This window comes from Rhea pennata, chromosome Z (genome assembly GCF_028389875.1).
Source record: "Rhea pennata isolate bPtePen1 chromosome Z, bPtePen1.pri, whole genome shotgun sequence".
In the NCBI taxonomy this organism is placed as follows: Eukaryota; Metazoa; Chordata; class Aves; order Rheiformes; family Rheidae; genus Rhea; species Rhea pennata.
Window position 1 is genome coordinate 66,235,170 of NC_084702.1, and position 19,427 is coordinate 66,254,596.

At 37.7% G+C, this 19,427-nt stretch overlaps 1 protein-coding gene across 6 annotated transcripts in view; it reads right to left on the reverse strand.

Moving 5' to 3' along the window:
- The window catches only part of GHR (growth hormone receptor), a 130,799-nt gene that overhangs the window by 12,859 nt on the left and 98,513 nt on the right, over positions 1–19,427 (reverse strand). For all 6 annotated transcript variants that reach the window (XM_062600019.1, XM_062600014.1, XM_062600015.1 and 3 more), the window contains 3 exons: positions 3,953–4,082; positions 1,429–1,589; positions 193–371 (listed from right to left, as the gene is read on the reverse strand). In XM_062600019.1, coding sequence (XP_062456003.1) covers positions 193–371; positions 1,429–1,589; positions 3,953–4,082 — 470 coding nt within the window. The remainder of the gene's footprint in view (positions 1–192; positions 372–1,428; positions 1,590–3,952; positions 4,083–19,427) is intronic.

Genomic DNA, 19,427 nt, shown 5'->3' on the forward strand with positions numbered 1-19,427 from the left:
CAGCTATCTGGACATGAAAAGTTATGGTATTTGCCAGAAAACCTCAGAAGATTCTGAGTATATTGTTTAAGACTTAAAGTATTATCTAATTAGCAATTAAAAACCTGTTACTTTTCATAATAGTACAAAAGTGTTAGGGACAGAACAAGCCTGCACTGTGCTGCTTTTACATAAGAAGTATTTGCTTCATACCTCCTTCCATTTTGTCTCATTAACTTCTTTGTACTGCAATTCATACTCCAGAGTAATCCATCCCTTCTGAACATCTGCTGTTGGTGGTGGATCCCATCTTACTTGGATATCCCCATGGATCCCAGTCTGACTAGTATTTAGCAGAGTCCAGTTAAGGTGGACAGGGGGATCAGGTAGTACTGTTTAAACAGAGTATTTGGAATAAAACAGCCAGTTTTCAATGTGAAATGACCATTCTTGCTATACACTGTTAAATGATTTCAGGACTTAAAAAGCATATTAACCACACATTTGCTGATCATCATCTAATCCTACAAGTTAATGACAAATTCACTAGAAGTTTGGTAATAAGAAGGCATCCTGCTTTGGAGGCAGATATGCTCTGTGTAAATCTTATCCAAATGACTAATAAAGACTAAGAATGTATCACCTATTACACTGTTTTTTCCAATAGCACCTTATAAAGCACTGAGACATACACAATTGTCCATCAAAATTTAAATCTGTAAATTTAAATTTGGAGTTCTGACTATGAATAAAAACAATAATTGAAGTTACATACTTTGTAACTACTTCAGAAATAGTGTAGAAGCTCAATGATAAAGTACCGTATCTGAAAAATGATTGTGATTTGGTTAAGCTGAAGAAAAGGGAACAGTGGGTATTCTAGTCACTTGCAGGAATAAAATGTTAATTGCACGTGTGTACATCCCTGATCTGAACAAACAGTAACATCCAAAAGTCGAAGGACAGTCACAATTCATATAGCAATAAATATAAGCTCTAGCTTAGAAATGCGAGACATGCTGATTCTGCAGACTAGTGCTGATTCAGGAACGAAAACATATTTGGTTCCAGAACTTTGCAGAATCAAGATTTTATGACACTCTCCTTGCTCATACAAAACAGAGCACGTACTATCCATTAGAAAGGGCCTGGAGTGACAGCAAAGGCAAACTCATCTTCATACATTTGAGTGACCACTGGTATTCATAAAGACAAATCACACATTTACTTTTATCCTTTTAGCATTCTTTCATTCTGGGCAATACTTTCTCATATGGATCACATTATGTATGTTACAAAACCAAATCTTTTTCTATACATTGTATTTTTTTAAAACTAACCTTCCCAAGAGAGAGAATAATTAAATACAGTATGAATAATAAGAAACCTTATAGAACCATCCTACTGTGGTATAAAAAAATAGAGTTAAAATGCAAAATGGAAGCATACCTATTTCATCAACACTGAAACATTTTTCATCAAATACTTCATCTTTATTGGCAAGCTTAACGCAATATGGTATCCAAATAGAGGTGTAAGACGTGTTGAAATAACAGCTATTTTCTCCTGCAGTGATATAATCAGGACATTCTTTCCAGTCTTCATCATTCCTAGAATGACAATAGAAACATAATATAAATGAGAGAGAGATTTATAGATTTCGTAAGATACAAATTATAGATTTTACAAGACACATTGTTGGTAAGTCGTAACTTGCATGGAAGTGAGAAATATATGTCAATATTTATTGTGATTTACAATGAAGCCAAACTGCTATCCAAGCTAGATGTGTCTAGATTCTCATATACTGTTAGTGGCATTTCCATGGTTTGGATGGTGCTGCTGAAGGAATATTCAGAGGTAATACTTTAAGCAACTGCTATCCAGGCTAAATTAAATTGCAACAAGATGCTCATCTGCATAATGAGATCTGAAGCACTGGAAGGCAGTCTGTAAGGCCGATCAGTACTGCAAGCTGCAAAGCTCAACCAGGGGAGTGAGTTTCCCTGAGGAACTGAACGCGAATGCAGGCACTGGCGTATTGATGGCTAACCCTGGCAAGCGCCCAAGGGCGAATGCTGCAAGAGACATGGCACAAACCAGCGGAGAACTGTACCCCGTGCCAGGGAAGAGAAACGCAGCGCTGCAAGTGAGGAGAGGCTGAGCTCCTTGGGATACAGGACTTCTACGACACAGGCTCGGAACTACGAGCAAACAAACTACTTATGTTTTTCCATTCTGACTTTGTTCAGAAAGTCATGTTATTTGTAAATTAAAGAATTGCAAAGTAATATCATATTCATATAAATCATTTCACCTCTTAGAAGAGACAACCTAGCAGAGTCATAAATATTGGCTTGAATTTTCAGACAGAGAAACACTGCTAGTGTATACTGTCATTTTCAGGTGGCCAAGCCGAAACTATCTAGCAGGTCCAAACCCCAAAATGTCTTCAATGAAAGCAAAACGGGAAGGACCAGCTTGTCAGAAATGTTCTACAGGAAAAGTGACAGGTGTCACAACAAAACTCACAGTGAATAGATCTGCTGTTGCTGTTGTTCATCTCTACCACTACTCTCAGACCAAATGTAGACTGAATAGGGATCTTTACAAATACTTTTAGATGTTTGTTGGAGAAATAACAGTCTTGTTTTTAAAAAAGTATAACTAAAATGTTTCTTCTTACTAAGAGCCATTCAAGCTGCACAGGAGGATTGCCAAGTGCAGCCTTCAGTACTTGTGTGGCTGTTTAAGAACCCAAATGTGAAATGTAGATGCTACATAAACTGAAAAAAGAGCATTCTTGCCACTAGGCACAGGTCTTGCAGTTACCTGATGAGACTAGACGCTTTTCTAGAAGAAATGCTGTAGTCAGGACCTGATGCAAGTGTTAGGAGATAATATGGCCTGCTCTATGCATGAGACTGGGTTAGGTGGTACAGTTGTGTCCTTAGCCTTAAATGTGGTTTGCAAGTTAAAACAGAAATATGTTCAGTTCACATCTTTTACCTCAATATACTTATTTCTGCGGCAAAGATGAAATGTGTTCAACTTACGTGGCAATGCTTTATCACAGTTTAAGTATTTTTTAAAGTCTGTACTCTCTTGGTGCTTGCCACTAACAACTGTCAGCTAATCATTTACACTTAAACAGTGGTTTTTAGTTTGAGTCCCTGTATTTCTGAGAGACCCAGGAAAAGTAACTAGGAAAGCAAGCTTTGCCATTAAGCTTAAGTTTGCTAAGGAAATGTATCATCATTAGTGGAAAGTTTTAAAAAGTATGAAAACCAGTACATTAGTTGGAACATAAATCCACATCCACCTCTAGTTCATGTGAACAAGAGGGTTTTGTCCTTAACAGCCAGTACTGATAATATGTATGTCCTCTTTCAGGCTGCTCACTTTAATACTTGAAAATTACAGATGCTTAAGGAAAATGTGAATCTAAGCTATTTAATTCAGCAAGACTCAATAAAACATCATCCCCAGTCTCAGAGCAGACCTCCTGGACATACACATTCAAAAATTAAACTAGCACTTGATCAGTGAAGCTTCCATAAAACTAATAAAAATTTGAGAGGGGCTTGGATCCAAAATCCACATACATAATGCAGAGACATAATGAATCCCATTGCTGCATGTTAGGTTGATAAGAAATAAACTGAAGTTCTATATTAACACTCCCTTCTCAAGCCATACAGTGTTCAAACTCAGATTCTGGAACATGGATCTGTATTTACAAAAAATGTTTTCGTAATTATCTCCCAAGTGAGACTGGTCACTGCAAAAGGCTTTAGTATTAACAAAGAATTCTAACATTGAAAAATACATATTTAAAACACAATTTTATGCCCTTAAAACGCAGTATGGTTTATACCATAGCAAGAAAGCAATGAGATAGCAGGCATATCTAAGTATATGACTTCTTTCTTTCTTCTATTCTTTCAGTCTTTTGTTCTTTTCATTTTATTACCTTTTCATGTATAACAATTGTATTGTTCCTGGAGCAGTTAGGTTATAAAAATCTCCATCAGTCCAATAACAAGAAAATGTCTCCAGTTCAGGTGATCTGCACTTGCTGATCTGTGGCCACCGCAGAAGATCTGTCATGAAAAACGCCAGCAGACTGAATGAGACTTAAATACATAAACCAGACTAACATGCTGTTAAAATAAACCTTGGCATTTTTACAAGTAATTGTCTTTTTCTTTCAATTACTTATGCACAATGAGGCAAGATTTAAAATCCTCTTACATGCATCTATCTAGGTGACTATACCTGAAAAAGCCAAATTAGTAAGACAGAAAAAACTATTGTACAGTGTGGAAATTTTAGTATCACAGCTTCATACACAGAGTGGGGATATGTCAGTTCTGTGGCTGTAGTTCAGTACAGACATACCTGAATTAGCCCAGCACTTGCTTTAAAGAAACTGTGGTGCTCCAGAGCTCACCATTAGACTAACTACAACCTAAGTATTTACCCAGCTGAACAGTTTTGCAATGTATGAGGCTCTGCAGGGCTAACTTAGTGTAGGTACCTTGAACTGAGATCAGGTTTGCCTGTGCTACACTGTGTAGATACAACCTTGCTCTAAGAGAGATAAGGGCAACTCTAAGCATGTGCCTGTTGTGCCACATGTTGCTTCTCTACTCACGATTTCTATTCTTTGTCAAAACTGTAATGATGTAGGATCATGCAGTGGCAGGTACAATTAGTCAACCTTATTAATCTTCGTGAAAAAAATAAAAACAAAAGCTGCAAGTATGATTCATTGCTTCCAAAGTAGGTACCTAATTTTTTTCTGATTTTTAATGATCTAATGGTTTTACGAAGCAGTCATCCAAAAATACCAATGGTTTCTATTTAGCCTGCAAAGATTTCCAGAGAGGCATTCATGCACATGGAAGTGGCTACCTCTTTTCACTGACTAGCTAGGAAACACGAGCATTTACTAAGAAAATTTCAGCATTAGGCACCTAAAATTTTGTCATGAGTTGGGCGTTTCTGATGATAGGTGAAATGATCCCTGGCCAGTGAGGAACATAACGCTACTGTATTGTGCATGTGAAGGTCTTCGCAAATATTTTTGCAATATCATAACTGTAAATATTTGGTACAAAATATTAAACACTCAAAATTGAAGAAAGTATCCACAATACAGATGCTTCCTCCTATGTATGAGGATTCCTGCATGTGGAGTCTTACAGCACATTGACTCTTTATTTAAGGCTTTTACAGACTGCAGACACTGAAAGACAAAGCAACTTGTATTTCTTTAGCTTAATGGTTCAAACTGTCCCCTCTACACTGTACACTGCTAACCATCCACAGTGGCAAAAAATAACTAATATATGAATACTATGAATTTCTGATTTGCTTACTCCATATCATCGCCTGATTTAACACTTTGGACATTGAACAAGGCCTGAACAGAAGTGTGTAAATAAAAGATTTTGCAAGTTTGGTGGCTAAACCGAAAGAGCATTTAATATTTTTTTTGTCAACCTAAACTAATTGATGTTTGATTAAACAATTTAAACGAACAGGATTTCCTTAGCTAGAAAGTTCCTTTTTACTGAACTGTAAAGAAATTTCTTTTTTAAATTGAAAAAAAAATTACACAGAAATGTTGCAGCAAATGGAAAGATCAAATTGTTCTTTTTCAGAAAACACTGAAATAAAACATTTTAACTATTGCACATTGTTTTGTTTGGCATGTATTCAGTGTTTGACAGCTTAGGCCTAAAATCCCCCAAACACTTTTGGCTGACCTTGATCTGAGATTTTATATATTTTAACATCATTCTTGAAATAGATTTTTACCTAGTAAAAATACTATGGTAAAAAACATGATAATGAAATTACAAACTACTATAATATATAACCACAAGAAAATGGAATAAAAGATCCAGGAACACTATTATATTTATCGTTTTTAAAATTCATGAATGTTCCAGCTTTCAAACTTTACATTTCTTCTCTATTTAATGTAAAATCAAACCCAAAACAAAGAAAAAGAAATGAAATTTTGTGCACCTCCTTCAGAGACATCACTAAAATTGCCTCAATTGCATAATACCTATAATCAAGGAAATGAGTCTCTCCCTTCTTCTATAAACAGATAATGTGCACAGAAGTATATGTTACGTTTTTTCCTGTTTCTATCCTCAGCTATGAGAACCAAGAACAAATATAGACAATTTCACTGAAGCAGGTAAGAACTTAAGAAAATGATATACTGAAAACATCCTCCTAAATTAGAATATTTCTGTTGATGCTGGCACTGTATTTGTAACTAGGACATAAAATATTTAAAGTCCATGCAGATCATGTCCTCATCTCCAGCTATATATGAAGTCACACGATCATTTCTTAACATGACTGAGTAACAGCTGGAGTCAAACTTCACTTACGCTTTTGGAGATTGAGCAGGAGTTTAGATTTAGGCTCTATTATATCTTAACAATGAACGCAGCTGAACTCACCAGCTTTATATATGAGCTAAATTAAGGACTTTAAGATATGTAAACTCTTCTAGAAAAATGGATTATAGCGTAGCCAGAATTAGCATCAATTACAATAGACAGGATTCGCAATTCACCCTGAACACAAATTCAGATGTGGTCCCTTACAGCCTAAGTTTAGGGGAATGTATTCCTAAAGTCGCACTTGTTTGTCTACTTTCTCATGACAAGACTCCTACTGCTTTGTCTGGACAGATGCTCCTTCAACAGGCCCAAGAATTTTTCAGCAGAGAACAGATTTGTTTAGGATTCATATACTCTTAGTTTAGTGGTTTATAATTTTTATTTTGGTATTTTATGACTACTTCCGTTTGTAAAGAAAATTACCTTCTGATTGATCATTTCCAGTTTGTGTGCCAAATTTTCAGCTTTCAAAACAGCAGGTCTTTGTGACAGACTGGAGGAAACTTTCGTCAAATTGACTTGTTTAATGCTTGGCACTCTTGAGGTAGATCTCCTGAATTCCTTATTTCCCCCCAAATCAATTATCAACATTTTACAGGACCCTGTGTGAGCTCCATCTTCTGAACAAACCGTACTAGAATGTGATAAATGAGCACAACAGCTCAGTGGAATGTGTTTAGGCATAAAAGCAGCAGGCTACTGAGGTAAAGGCTGTCAAACCGAGATTTAAAATAGACCAGAAAAGTAAAACAAAACACAAATACATACTCCCTCTTTTCCCACCTGATTGAATAAATTCTGCTTGGATTGTCACAAACATAAATTTCAATCACTGCATTCAAGTCACAGCATTTAAGACACTGCATATGGGAGTAGTTTGCAATCTCTTACACTTGGCAAAATACTCAGATTCAATGGCAGAAAACACGGAAAAGGACTAGAAACTCTGTGGCTTCCACTATGGCTGCTAAGAAAGTTTGATAGAAAAGTTTGAGAGGAAAGCGAGTCCTGCCTTAGGGTTCGGTGGAAGGTAAAATGTTACGCTACCACAACCACGCTGCATACGAGTAAAGTCTCTTCCCACCCAGCTTTCGTTTTGTTATGACCACGGATTAGCTATGGTCCAACTCTGGCTCAGCTTGAATAAACTGTGCCAACACAGTAGCCAAAACAACAGTGTGGTTTATGGAAAGAATCAGGAATGCAGATGTACATCTCTTCTTACATTTGTCTGTAGGTCATCAGCTTGCAGTTTTCCATTTAGTGTAGTTTCAATGCTATATATAATCATTAAAAACAGAATACTGTAACTGTTGTTAACAGAAATTAATATTTAGATGGCCTGCAAAACAAAAAAAAAGTCTTAAAGACAACCTAACCTTCTCAGCAGGCCAACTCTTTTACAGATCAATTTTCCTCGAGTTATAGTCTGTCTTAGGTATTGTTTGGTTTAGAAGTCCTGCTAACAAAAATCTAACGTTAAAGGGAGCTGGCCACGAGTGTAGAGCAGCAATTGTTAAATACCAACAGGAACTGAAGTTTATAACCTGAGTATAACCGAGCAGGTTACTCTCACCTTGGGGGAAATCCTGCTGCCGCCAGAGCCCTAACAGATCTGTGAGAACAGCAGCAGAGCATTACAAGAGTTGCAAAGAAACTTCTCCTACCAGTATGGTGCAGGTAAATTCATAATGATCGTAGAAAAGAATCAAGCTGACTTGATCACTACGCTAACTTAATCAGTAAATGAAGAAAGAGAATTTTTTTTGCTGAACTCAAGGAAGTATTTCTGGTCGTGGTGATTTTAAAAGCTTTATGTAAAATTGTCCGTTATCAGAACTTTTACAATACCTATCAAACTTAGAACAAACTTACACTTTCAATAACATGTTCTAATATGAAAATCAGTGATAGGGGAAACCTTATGCAACAATATATATCTTCATATGATCAACTCTCAAAGCATACACAATGCGTCATTTGTAGAGCATAACAGAGAAAGATGAAAAAGTAGCAGAACTACATCTAAAATTGGAAATAGTTATGAAAAACTGGAGGGTTATTTGCCATAGCTCAAATTTGTACATTGAAAGTGACTGTTCTGTCAATTAGGATCTGCTCCTGAATCCACTAAGCTCAACAAATGCTGGTGCAATTTACTTCAATAAGAGCAAGATAATTTCTATTACTGGTACTAGGAAGTTCTGATTCTTTCAAATTGCACAAAATAGACAACATTTGCTGTCAGTGGATGACATTTTTAAGTACAGTCCAGTACTAATATATTAACAGACATCACACACATGAGAAGTGGGATGCAGTAGGCAGAGACAACCACAAGGTCACTTCCTAATTAGGTTGCTTCCTAATCTGACTTTTGATCTAGTGCACCCTTGCCATGAACGGCCAGTAGCAAAGTTTCAGAACAACTTTTGGGGAAAAAGAAGAAGAATTTCTTTCATATCAGTAATGAGTGAGATCCTTTCACATGATGTCCTCAACAGAAAGGAAGTTTAGTGACTCTAAAATAGATACTATATTGCTATGAGACCTGAAGGTAAGACAGTATTTTGCCTATGGAATTAGTCTAAATATTGTAATGCTTCTTGATAAATACTGGTGCTTTCCTAAGGCTTGCCTAAAACACTAGTGATGTGTTTTAACCACTGCATTAAGACTATTTTAGTGACTGCTACTTAGAGCAATGATACATCAGCATCCCTGCGTAACATGGGGCTGGGCTCAGAGTTTTGGGGAATGCCAGAAGTAATTTTTAACAACTTTGCAACATAGTTCATGAACAAAAAAATCAAAATCCTGTTCTGGAGTTTGATAACACTGAACAACAGAGATGCAATAGACAGTTATTCTCTTTCAGAACAAACTTCCTTTTATCTTTGTGAGACTGATATGGTGAAAAGGATAAAAGCTTTGCGGAAGCAGATCTGTTCCACAGCACCACAACGCAATCGCTATTCTGTTTTCCCCATGTGCTCTGTGCTACTAAACGTCCATAACAACAGAAGACATTGTAGCTTGCAGAAATGCTGTCGATAAGACACACGATGCTGCTCAGGTACACAACAAAATTAACCAGTTAAAGCTCAGAACTGTGGGAAAAACAGACGCCGCCTGCAGCGCTGCTAGACAGTGCAGGGATTAGCAAGGACGTAGATATGTGCTATGTCCCAAGCTTTTTTGGCATATGCTTTCATATCCTGCTATATGCTGTGGCAAAATCACATAATTCTGTTATATGCAGGCCAAAAAAACTAGCCTGCCTACGTATAAAGGCAAGTGGATAGATGGAGAACACCACATTTGTAAATGAAAGGCAGTTAACGCAACGAACACAACTGCAATTGCTTCTTAATTGATCACATACTTTTAGCTCAAAATGCAATTATATTTTCAAGAAAGTATATAAAAATAATAATGAGTAGTGCTTTTATCTTTTACTGTCGTAGTGGTAGACATTCAATATTGCCTCACATTAGCTGGTAGGGCATATGAGGAAAGCTGCATTCTTACAGGAATGCAAAGGAGGTCCTGTTAGAAAACCGTATGTGCAATAACCAATGATCACAAAAGGTTTTCCATTCCCTTCTTAGAGAAAGCAACTTCTATAGTACTAACAACATAACCCCCAACAGTCTTCTTTCTCCTGTGCATCTAGCAGTGACTTCCCATCTGAAGCCCAGTTCAAAGGTAAGAGCTATTTAATTGCAAACCCACTGCTTTATCGTAATGAAGCACAATAAAGCCACTCAGCTGTGAGAGGACTGGGTTGTCCCACCAGAGCTTCTCAGACACGGCTGTCACCTTCCTGCTGAAAATGGAGCGCTCAAAACCAGAACTGAGGTTTCTCCGGAAGTGCAAACTGGAGCATATAATCTGGCACTCACAAATCCCGTTCCAAGCTGACTGGCACAGCTCCCAAGACTCCAACAGGAAGATGGTTGGAGAGTCTGGGGGTAAGACTGTTAGATTATGCATCCTATTTTGTGAACTGCAGTTTTACAGCTACCTTCATAGAAGCCATGAAAGGGCACATCATGACAGTCTTGGCTAAATCGAACTATTTATTTTCCTTGTTTTGACATTAGGCTGTTTCCTACAAAAAAGAAGGGGCAGTTTGACAGTTTTAGAATGAGCATTCACACGATACTGATATTTTGGTTTGACTTCAGGAGAAGGGGTGATCCAGTCTTGAGCTCCAGGAGGCCTTCAGAAGCACCCGGTGGATCAGAGAAGCCTGCTGAGGATCCAGCACAAGATCCACACCAGATGCGCATGGCAGATGCAATACTAGCAAAGCTGCGTGAGGTGGCAGCAAATAGTTATACAGCACAGTTAGAAAAGCAAACAACAGAAGTGCCAATGTGAGAACAATATGGAGAGTGTTTGTACAAAACAAAAGTTAAAGCACAGCTAACACACACAGTGGAAGTGGACAGATGAAGTACAAGATAAAGAAGGACAAAGAAATAGGAAAAAAGATGAAAAATAAGATTATATATTTGGAAAGAGAAGCATGAGAGAACACAAATGGGATGTGTATAAGAAGAAGACAGAGAAGGGCAGCAAAAGACTTGAGGTGAAAGAAGAAGAAATATAATACTGACAATTTGTAAATGAAATGTTAAGGTGACATAAAGATGCGATCACACTGTCACTCAGTTTAAATAGTGAAGATGACAATTACTTGGTCTGATATATAAATATCCTGATACGTGGAGGAGAAATTGCGTATTTCGGGGATCACCAAAAGAGAGAGTGAGTGAGTGAGAGATGGGGGAGCAAACAAGCAGTGCGAGGACAGTTCAAGTGGCAAGGCAGAGGAAATAAGAAATTAAAGAAAATATTACAATGCACCTCTGTTTAAGGATGTTTCCAGAATGATGGCAACTCAACAGAAATACTGCAGTCTCCCTTACAAATCTAACAAGATTTCAGTCCCTAGGTTTAGTAGAATCAATACTCCATAAAAGCAGGGCCACGGATTTGCTGGGATCCATTAGACAGACACAGCTGTGTATTATCAATTACCAATGACACTATGTCCCCAAATCTGTATTTCATCATCAAAACAGTGCTTGTTATGCACAAGCTCATCCCGACATTTCTTGTTGTTTATTCCCCCTCCACACCCTCGTTACATTCGAATGAAGTAACTCATGAAGATACTGGCCCTCAATCAGTGCTTGTTCTTGACCTTTAATCATTTTAACTCACACTGCTATTGTGAGACCAGAATTAAATGTAAATTCTTGAACTTGTTGTTGCTTCAAGCTACTCCTGGCTTCTGCAGATTTTAACCTTTCTTCAAAATAATGACTGCCTGTTGTGTGAAGAATAACGCTTGCATATAATAGTTAGAAAAATCCTACTCTGCATTCTACAGAGATTTCAACGAGACCCAGTCTCAACAATCTCCATTTCACAAAATTTGAAGTGTTGTAATTTGGTGCTGCTTTCAGTCATCAGAGAAGGAAAAATGTCATTTTTGACTCTATCGGAATGCATTTGGAGGAAACTCCCAGGAGCAATCTTCTTCAGTCCAGAGAGATGTTTCTTGTTACAATCAACACATATCAACTAAGAACTGGAGAGAGAAAAAGCTTCCAGAGGTTGTTATTAAGAGGATTGTTCATACCCTTCCACATCTGCAACCCCAAAGGGCATTACTGATCTGCCAGTCAGAGACTCCTCTGAGATGTCCTGCTACAAGATTCACCTCTCACAGCAAGGGGACATTTACAGAAAAAAGATAATGAGTTTTCAGAGCAGTCTGGGGATTTAGCTGTTGCACTACAATCAAATGTAATGAGAACTGAAACCTAAATACGCTTTGAATATCTGAAGATAGATTCTTCAAATATTTTTTATTCCATGGTGAAAAATGCTTGAGTTCATCTTTGCACAGAGACTGAGAAAAAGACAGTGCTTACATGATATTTTCACTTTTTTTTTCCATATCTGGGCCATAATAACTTTCCTTGGGTCACAGAGAATACTGCATCAATTTGAGTATTTTAGAACTTTCTGGCATAGATTATCTCTCCTGTGCTTTCTGGAGTGTCTGATTTATTGCTGCAGCCAGGATGTTTATTTATTCAGTAATTCAGAGCTTTATTATTGCAATGAATCATGAGCTATGAGTTACCAACTTCAAGAAAAATCCAATGAAATTTAAAAAACAAACTACAGAAGAATAAAGTATTTTCTTCTGCTCAGTTTATCATCAGACTTAGCAAGAACCTGAAACTTTTGTATTTTTGCGTTTTTTTATAAAGCATCCTTTCTTAAATGGTTTTCAAAAAGAAAATGACTGTAACAAATTTTGTCCCCCTACTTATGTAGAGTTATTATAGACTTACTTTTTTTCCCTTTGATAGTATTTCTAAAGTAATAATCTCTTTTTTCCCCTCTCACTTTTAATGGTCTGAAATGAAGCCAATAATGTCATTTTTCACGTAAAACACCTGCTAAATTAACAAGCAAGTTTTCCTTTAAGAAAATCCCACCAACAATCAGAGTATCAAGCAGTTCTCAAGAACATGACTAGCCTGGTATGCTTTGGATCCTGGTTGGACTCTTGCATACGAAAGGAAATACATGCAACACATTTAAATTTACAAACATGGAGTATCTGATGTTCTGCTGAAAATAGGAAAATTGCTGAGCTGGATATGTTTTAACCTACTGTGAAATTCAGGATGATGTAAATACCAAAAGAGAGAGAAATCATGACGATGACTTTAGGCAGATGGAATTATATTAAGAGTAGAAAAACAAGCCCCGGAGAAGCAGTGGACATATAACACTAGGATGAACAAAGCACTAGACAACACAAACAGGGAGTATTCATGACTCAGAGGAGAGCTGAACTTAACAGAATAATACACATTTTCCTTCAGTTTTCATTTCTGCAATCTGGCTGTGATCCCGAAAGAATTTTCTGATCATCTGCATAGCAAGTGGCCTGAAGTATGCTTCCAGATTCATCCTGCATTTAGTGATTCGCATGCACAAGAAACTTGGACAAAACAATCACATTCAAAATCACAGTGGACAGATCTGTGATCTCATTTTTTTCTGACAGACTGCCAAAAATCTCATTTTTTTTCTGTCAGACTGCCAAAAATGATTTAAGTTTTACATATCCTCTGCTGAACTTAACTTTCTCTAACATGCACTCCCTTTTTGTGAGACCTGAGTGGTGTCAGCCTGAGGTTTCACAGCACAGTTAAGTAGGAATTGCAGAGAAAGGTGGTGAGGGTCTGCTCTTCTCAGTGCTTGAAATACACTTGAACTCATGGTATTAAAGACCAATGGGTTTGTAAGAGGTCAAGTCTGATCACTACAAAAAATGGGTTTTCCCACTTGGCTTGTTTCCCAGCTTCCCCCAATGTCTTTTCACAAAGGAGCTTTTTCAAATAAACGTAGGAGGAATGCAGAGGGAAGCCCTCATTTTTTTCTTCTGAAAACACAGCCGTTTCCTCCCTGGTCAAAACAGAGCGCAAACGACCAAGTCACCTAAAGACCAGTCCAAGTATCTAGAATTACAGGTCCCACATTACTCCTCAGCACAACTCCTAGGACAACTCCACTTCCGACAAAAGCATGGACTTTAAGGGTACTGTGCCAAGGAGGGACTCATTCCCAGTGACGGAGCGACACTGATACAGAAGCAATATGGCACTCATGATTTATTTAGATTAACAAGAGATTCATGGGCGCTGTCAATAAACATATACCCAAAGATTCTTTAAAACAATCAAACAAACACAAGTCTGCCAAAAACTGCTCTTACCTATCATCTATAGCAGTCCTTGCTTGTCCTCTCTATCAAGCTTTCCAAAATCCACTTTAGGTCAGTGGGTTCTGGTCAATTATAATTATGTGCTTTGTAGGTCGCCCCATTCAAGCTGTCATTCAAACGACAGCACGTAACTCCCTTAAAATGATTATGCCATACGCATTTTTCTGCATTTTGCAGTAGGAAAACAGGGGAAGAGAGGTTCATTAGGTGAACTCCAGCTGAGCTTGAAAAGTGGAAAGGAAGGACAGTCATCAAAGTCAAAATGATCACTCAGAAATTCCTAGCATCCCCGACTTGCTCTATGTCTCAGACACTGTGTTGCCAATCAGTTACATAACTCCATTCACATTCAGGTTTCTAAACACATGTATTATCATTAATCATTACTATATCTGGTATAGACTGGCACCAGGTATTACTATGAGATATACCTTGCCTGCCTTCAGCCCCTGTAACTCTGGAAAGCCTTAAGGCAGATATTGCAGAATCCGTCACCTCTGACAATGCCCATGTCTCACCTTGCTTCTGGCCCAGCTTTTCTGCTTCTTCTCACTTTTGTCTCATTATCTCTGTGTATTCTGTAGGTATCAATAAATGCAACACTTAAGCCAGCGGTCACTCTGTTGACTTTGCTCCACTGCCTTTGCAATGGAAAATATGGCTTACAACAGCCCACAAACCACTTCGCTGCATTTAGCCAGATTTACGCATTTTGACTATAGTTTCAACAACTATGATCCCATCTACGCTCCTGCACAGTAACAGAGAGAGGTTTCTACTCGGGTCTTTGGAATAATGTTATAATTGCACCATTTTCTCAGCTACAATCACAAGCTGTAATTATACATAAGGACCAAAACTACATTTATGACATAAATAAAACACATGCGATTAAGTGATTCATTCAGGACCTCTACGGGGAATCAGAAAAACATATAAATGCAGGGAGTTTCATCTTCAAACATAATTTCTTAACAATAAGTAGAAATAGTAAGGAAGATGGAAATTGAAGTGAAAGCACCACTGAGTCACAGGATGACAATTTTATTTCAGCAAATGGTTATTTCAGTGAAAACTCCCTAGTTAATGCTGTTCAATTAACATCAACAGGTGAATTGGATTTATCCAAGTGTAAGAGACAAATGAAACCAAGCCCATATCCAATTTAATTTTGGGTAGAAAATTATTGTATAATTTCCTTCATACTCTTATTTTTGGCAAGTATGTTCCACATCCCCATTGGTTTGCAGGCTGGTAATTTTTTGATTAAGAAATACATAAGATTTAAAGAGCTCTTAAAAATTATTCATATTTTAATTTTTATTATGTCATTTTTGAAAGATCTTTTGATCTTTTAAAAATTATATTTAGGCAGCTTTATGGTAAGAAAAGGAACAATCATAGCACTACTAGACTGTACCTTTAATTTCTGCGCATTTACAGCACAGACATATGAACTGTGCCTTCAGACGTACTATCCGTGTATATAAACATCCATTTTTGTTTCTAGAACAGTAAGTTTATTTGTAAATCTAAACTCCTGTATTTATGAAGTCCATGTTTTCCTCATGATACTGAAAGTGGAGTTTGCCCTGGTACAAACCGTCAGGTCCTAATCCCTGCTGATTTTTATCAACTGTAATTCTTTTCATTGCTCACAGAAGTCCAAGAGTCCCAGCTGCAACACAGAAACAGCTTGGGAGATTTTGCCAGCTGTGATTTTTCTTAGCCATGTAGATTAAGAAATTTGTATGGATTTATTGATATAATTTAAGAAAATACAGAGACTGTATGGTAAGACTAGAATTAGAAAATGCAAAAAAAGCAGATGCGAACACCTGATTTTAAGCAGCTAAATGCTTTTTCTTCAGCAACAAGAGAGAACTTGTAAAAAATGTTACCCTTTTATTTAGATCTAATCATTGATTATCATACTGTCTCAGTTTATTTAAGGAAATGCTAAATCTTGATGGCCAGCCAATACAAATTTGGGAAAGTGAGATGATTATACAGTGGCCTTGAGATTTACCTTGAGATTTATAGTGCTGAACCCCTAATCTAACCTTTAAATACGCCTGTATTTTCAGTCACTAAAGATGTTATGCGAGTTAAACGCAGCTGAGAATAAGTAGGTGGAAACAGGCAGGAAAAAAAAAGGAAGAAGAAGAACAACAAAAAAAGCATCCGGAAAGAAAACAAAGCCATGAACTGTAAGCCATGAAGACACCTATACCTGAAAGCTGCCTGCTTTTAAACTCTTATCACAGAAAGCAACTGCTGCAAAGATACTAAAAATGAAGCTAAATTTTTTGATTGTGTATATACCAGTGAGATTTCCTTATGAGTGGTGCTGGCAGACCTGCCTGTAAATGGCAGACGGGCAATGGGCAGCAGCGATTTCCCGGGGCCGCAAGAACTGAGAGATACAGTCGCACTGGGACCGAGAACCGTGTGCTGCGGGTTCAGTCAGTGCCACTCAGCAACAGTGAGACGCGAGAGTTACCAGCAAACTGAAATGCTAGACTGGCAACTTACGTAAAGTTTGCATAAAATTTAGCCAGAAATTACTCTTTTTTTTCCTGCTTAACATGTCTGTTTTAAAAACTTGCCTCATTTCTCATCACATGTTTTAGCGAGAAAAAAATATTTTGATTTTTTCCAGGGCAAACGCATCGGCTCTCCGTTTGAGCGCCTCCCCCTGTTTGCTGGTGACTGAGCGGAGATCCGGTGCGGCTCGGTGCCCAGCTGATGCCAAGTGCAGGAGTTCAAGGTTGTTTCGGAGCCTGGACAGCGAGAGGCAGCTTCACAGCGTGCACGCGAGCACCCACGCAAAACGAACGGAGCCGTGGAGGCCAGCTGTGCCCACCACCTTGCTCGGTGAAATGAACACTTGACCCGAGTGTTTGACTGATCGTGAGAGAGGCCAGAAGCTACAGCAGGAGACAAATTGAATGTTTCTAAGAAAGAAAATAAGATTTCAGCAGTATACACCCGATCTGCGAACAGAAGAGTCCGTGCTACAGGCACAGACAGACACATGTGGTTGTTGAACTGAACTATATTGCACCAATTCTTTTGTATTACAGACACATGTAACATTTATACCAGGTTTCAAAGAAGTCAGAAAGTAAAAATTACACCTACCGGCATTTGTCGTAAGAATCAGCTAGGCTGAATAAGATGTATAATAACAGATAAAAAAAATTAATCAGAAACAAATTCTGTTCTTTTCAACAGATCCAATCCTTGTGATTCCGAGTATCTACAAAAATTTTTTTTTAGTGAAAACAGATAGAGAAAAAATTTTTCTGTGGAAGCTTGACATTCAAGAAACACAAGGGATAAGCAAAAGCTAAGACAAAAGACTGGAAGATCTCAAAAGGCTCCCGACAGAGGAAAAAGAGTAAATGGTAAAAAAATCCTAAACAAAGTAGAGTATGTTGAGACTTATTTGCACCTACTGGAATGTCTGGGAAGGCAATTCATCAGTAAGAGCCTGTAGTATTTGCATTTCATCATTTACTTTGAGATCAGAACTATCCTGAACAGTCTGATGAGTTTACATCGGCAGCTAATGTTTAACTTTGTAGACAGTAAAAAACCCCATTATCTCCTACAGCATTTGCAGTAAAGAATCTACCATAAGAACAGCACTATTTCTACTAAAAACCACTTTCTTAGGAGATGTTCATTAGTGCTGAACACCAGTGACAGTGTTGGACTGACCTCAGACTATCTGAAAGCTTCATTCAGCATTTCAAGCTTGTATGCTTATTTGCATCTCTAGAGACATAGTTTTTTTTAAACTTGCAATCCCGCTGGCTTTAGCAAGGTAAATATTACATTATTAAGAACAGAATATGATCTATGGTCTGCAAATCTGAGTAGGAAGTCTCTGAACAAGCCCTCTCACGGGATCTTCAGCACCATTGTTTTATTGCCAAGCTAAAAGTAACACTAGAACAGTCTCATAATGGTTTTTCCCCTTCTCTATCTAAAGTTTTTGCTTAAACTGTAAATTAATGGTAAATTCCTCCCAGCATTCCACTGTTTCTCACTGATTCTTTATTAAGAAGGGACTGATTGATCCCAAGGTACCATGAAGAAATCTCTTGTATGTGAATCCCATAGTTTGTAACTTCAAGCAACTAACAAAGATCTGCTTCTTCAGCTGGTGGTGCTTTAATGGTCACTACCTTCCAGCATTTCCTGTTTATTCGTAGGCTATCCTGTCTAAACTGTTTAGAGTGGGCTTCATGGATTATAATTATTTTCATGGTCCTTTCAGCACATAAGCTGTCTTCCCTAAGTGATCAACAATTCGATTAACGTGGGCAGTAAGGCATATCTGGCTGAGAGAGAATGAACGGCTCACGCATTGCTCGCAATTGCAGAGTCCATGATTTCATATACACTTATAATTATTAATTGCACTTTTGTTATGCTTAGGTGAAAATAATTATGCCTAGAGAGGCTACCTAGCTTGGATTTGTCTATTTTGCAACACTCACTACTGTGTTCCAGTCCAAATGTAAAAAGACCAATCTACCAAGGAAATATTAAAACTAAATAGGGGCCATTTCAGTGTTTCTTTTCACCTTGTTTATGTCAGAACCAAGACAACATTATATTGAACAACACGGGACATCATATTCTCATGGTCACTTCAGAAATAACATGCAAACCAACTTCTGCTACGTCTGGACAGGATATAGTTATTAGGATGTATAACCAGCAAATAAGCACACACCTAACACAGCACTGAGTCAGGTCCAAGACAACAGAAATTCAAATAATACTGATTATTTTAATGTGCTTTAGCAGCTTCCGTTAGCTGTCAGACAATTCATAAATAGGAAGATGTTATTAATTTAAGAAGCATTAAAATCCTCCAGCTCTCCAACGGCTTCTGTTTCTCCTGAAAAGGTAAGCAACACATGCATCACATCTGATAGTGCCCAGGCAATCACACAACAAATTAATCTTTATAGAAACAACAAAGAGTTGAAATGATGCTATGACTGTAGAGCTTGGAGAAAAGAGAAGTGAGGAAGACACACTCTTACATGCTTTGTGGTGGTAACAACGAACAATTGGTGTTACAAAGGAAGACAAGAAGGAATGGCTGTGAGGAGAGAGGACAGCCGGGGAGTCCTGCTGTGAAGCAGCTTGATGCTGACAATAATATTCAG